Here is a 1,559-nt window from a genome sequence, read left to right on the forward strand (position 1 = left end):
CGCGGGCTCTCGGGCGCCCTCTGCTCGGCCTTGCCTGCCTCGGCCCCCTCCCCCGCCTGGGGTCGCTGCACAAAGGCGGCTGCGAGGGCGGTCCCCCTCCCCTCACGGGAAGGCAGCAGTCCCGGGTCAGCGTGGGGGTCCCGGCTGCGGGGGTGGGGGGCGCGGCCACCTCCCTCTCTGCCTGCGTTCCCGCTGGTTTCCGCATCTGCTCGGTGTCCCCCTCTATGTCTGGCTGTTTTCTTCCCCCACTTGCGTCTCTCTACCCCCCTTTGTTCTAACCACCGAGCATTCCCGCAGCGTCCCCCTCCCCCCTGGTATTTAAATCGCCTCCAGACCGGGGAGCACTCCCCCCGCGGGCCTCCAGGGACACGCACTGTCCATCCCCAGCGGAGGGGCCCCAGTGGGGGAGGGGCGGGTGGGGGGGGGTCTCCTTTGTCTGAGCGGCGGCGGCCTGCGCCAGGGAGAAGGAGGGAGAGAGGAGGGGGAGCCCGGCCCCGCAAAAGACCCTAAAGGCTAAGCCCTGTGGCGCCCACAAAGAGGAGCCCCGGGTCGGGGTTGCTGAATTACTGGCTGGGCCGGCCTTGGGGTGAGGGGAGGGTGGCAGAGGGCGGCAAGGGCACACTGGCGCCCGGATGATGAAAAAGTGCTTTGTTGAGGTGCAGAGGTGGTGCTCCAGTACAGAGTTGGGGCTTTGGGGAAGGAGGTTTGAGCCACTTGCCTGGGGGCTCTCAGGGCCAGATGTTTGACAGTCCCCGTACCCCACCCCAGCCTCAGGACCAGGGTCTGGAAGGCCAGGAAGGAACAGGGGTGGGAAGGGCTCCCCTCTGTCCCCCAGGAGCACAGCCCCCTCCCCCCCTTCCCGGCCTCTGTTTCCGCGTCCCTGCCTTGTCTCCTTGGCCTCACCCTCTTCCTTCCTCCCCCAGCCGGCTCAGTTCGGGGAAGCTGCAGGAGTTCGGCGTGGGGGATGGCAGCAAGCTGACGCTGGTGCCCACCGTGGAGGCGGGCCTCATGGTAAATGGCTGGGGCACAGTGCCCCAGAGGCTCTGGCACAGGCGGGCAGCCCCCTCCCCTGAGAGCTCGGTTCCCAGCACACGCCCTGCCAGGGTAGACCCTGCCGGCAAGCGGCTCCCCGCCCCAGTGCCCGGGCCCTCTGACCAGAGCGCACGCTCAAAGCAGCTTCTGTGTTTGCAGTCGCAGGCCTCAAGACCAGAGCAGTCTGTGATGCAGGCCCTGGAGAGCTTGACAGAGACCCAGGTAAGACCCTCACTGGTCCGTCCCAGCCCTGGGTGAGGGCCTGGGCGTGTTTGTGCTTCCTGGAGACCCTCAGGGAGGGAGGGGGCGCGCCACCCAGCCTTCCTGCCAGTGTGGCCTGGTCACCCAGCTTCCTCTTCCTCCCCCCCCCACCCCCAGCACTCACCACCTGACCTTGAGGGCCTTCTCTCCCACGGTGGCTGCCGTGGGGGAGGGGGCTGGGCTTTCACAAGCCTGCCTGCGGGGGTGACCTTGGCCCCCGTTCCCACACCAGGGCCTGGGTCCCCAGGCCCAGGCCACTGAGGGGC

General features: G+C 68.5%; 1 protein-coding gene across 1 annotated transcript in view; it reads left to right on the top strand.

The window, feature by feature from the left end:
- Positions 1 to 1,559, top strand: part of MIDN (midnolin) — a 20,491-nt gene that overhangs the window by 4,995 nt on the left and 13,937 nt on the right. Inside the window, exons 4-5 of the mRNA XM_077760601.1 lie at positions 924 to 1,011; positions 1,192 to 1,254. Of these exons, the coding sequence (XP_077616727.1) occupies positions 924 to 1,011; positions 1,192 to 1,254 (151 nt within the window). The remainder of the gene's footprint in view (positions 1 to 923; positions 1,012 to 1,191; positions 1,255 to 1,559) is intronic.

This window comes from Crocuta crocuta, unplaced genomic scaffold (genome assembly GCF_008692635.1).
Source record: "Crocuta crocuta isolate KB4526 unplaced genomic scaffold, BGI_CrCroc_1.0 scaffold443, whole genome shotgun sequence".
Lineage (NCBI taxonomy): Eukaryota > Metazoa > Chordata > Mammalia > Carnivora > Hyaenidae > Crocuta > Crocuta crocuta.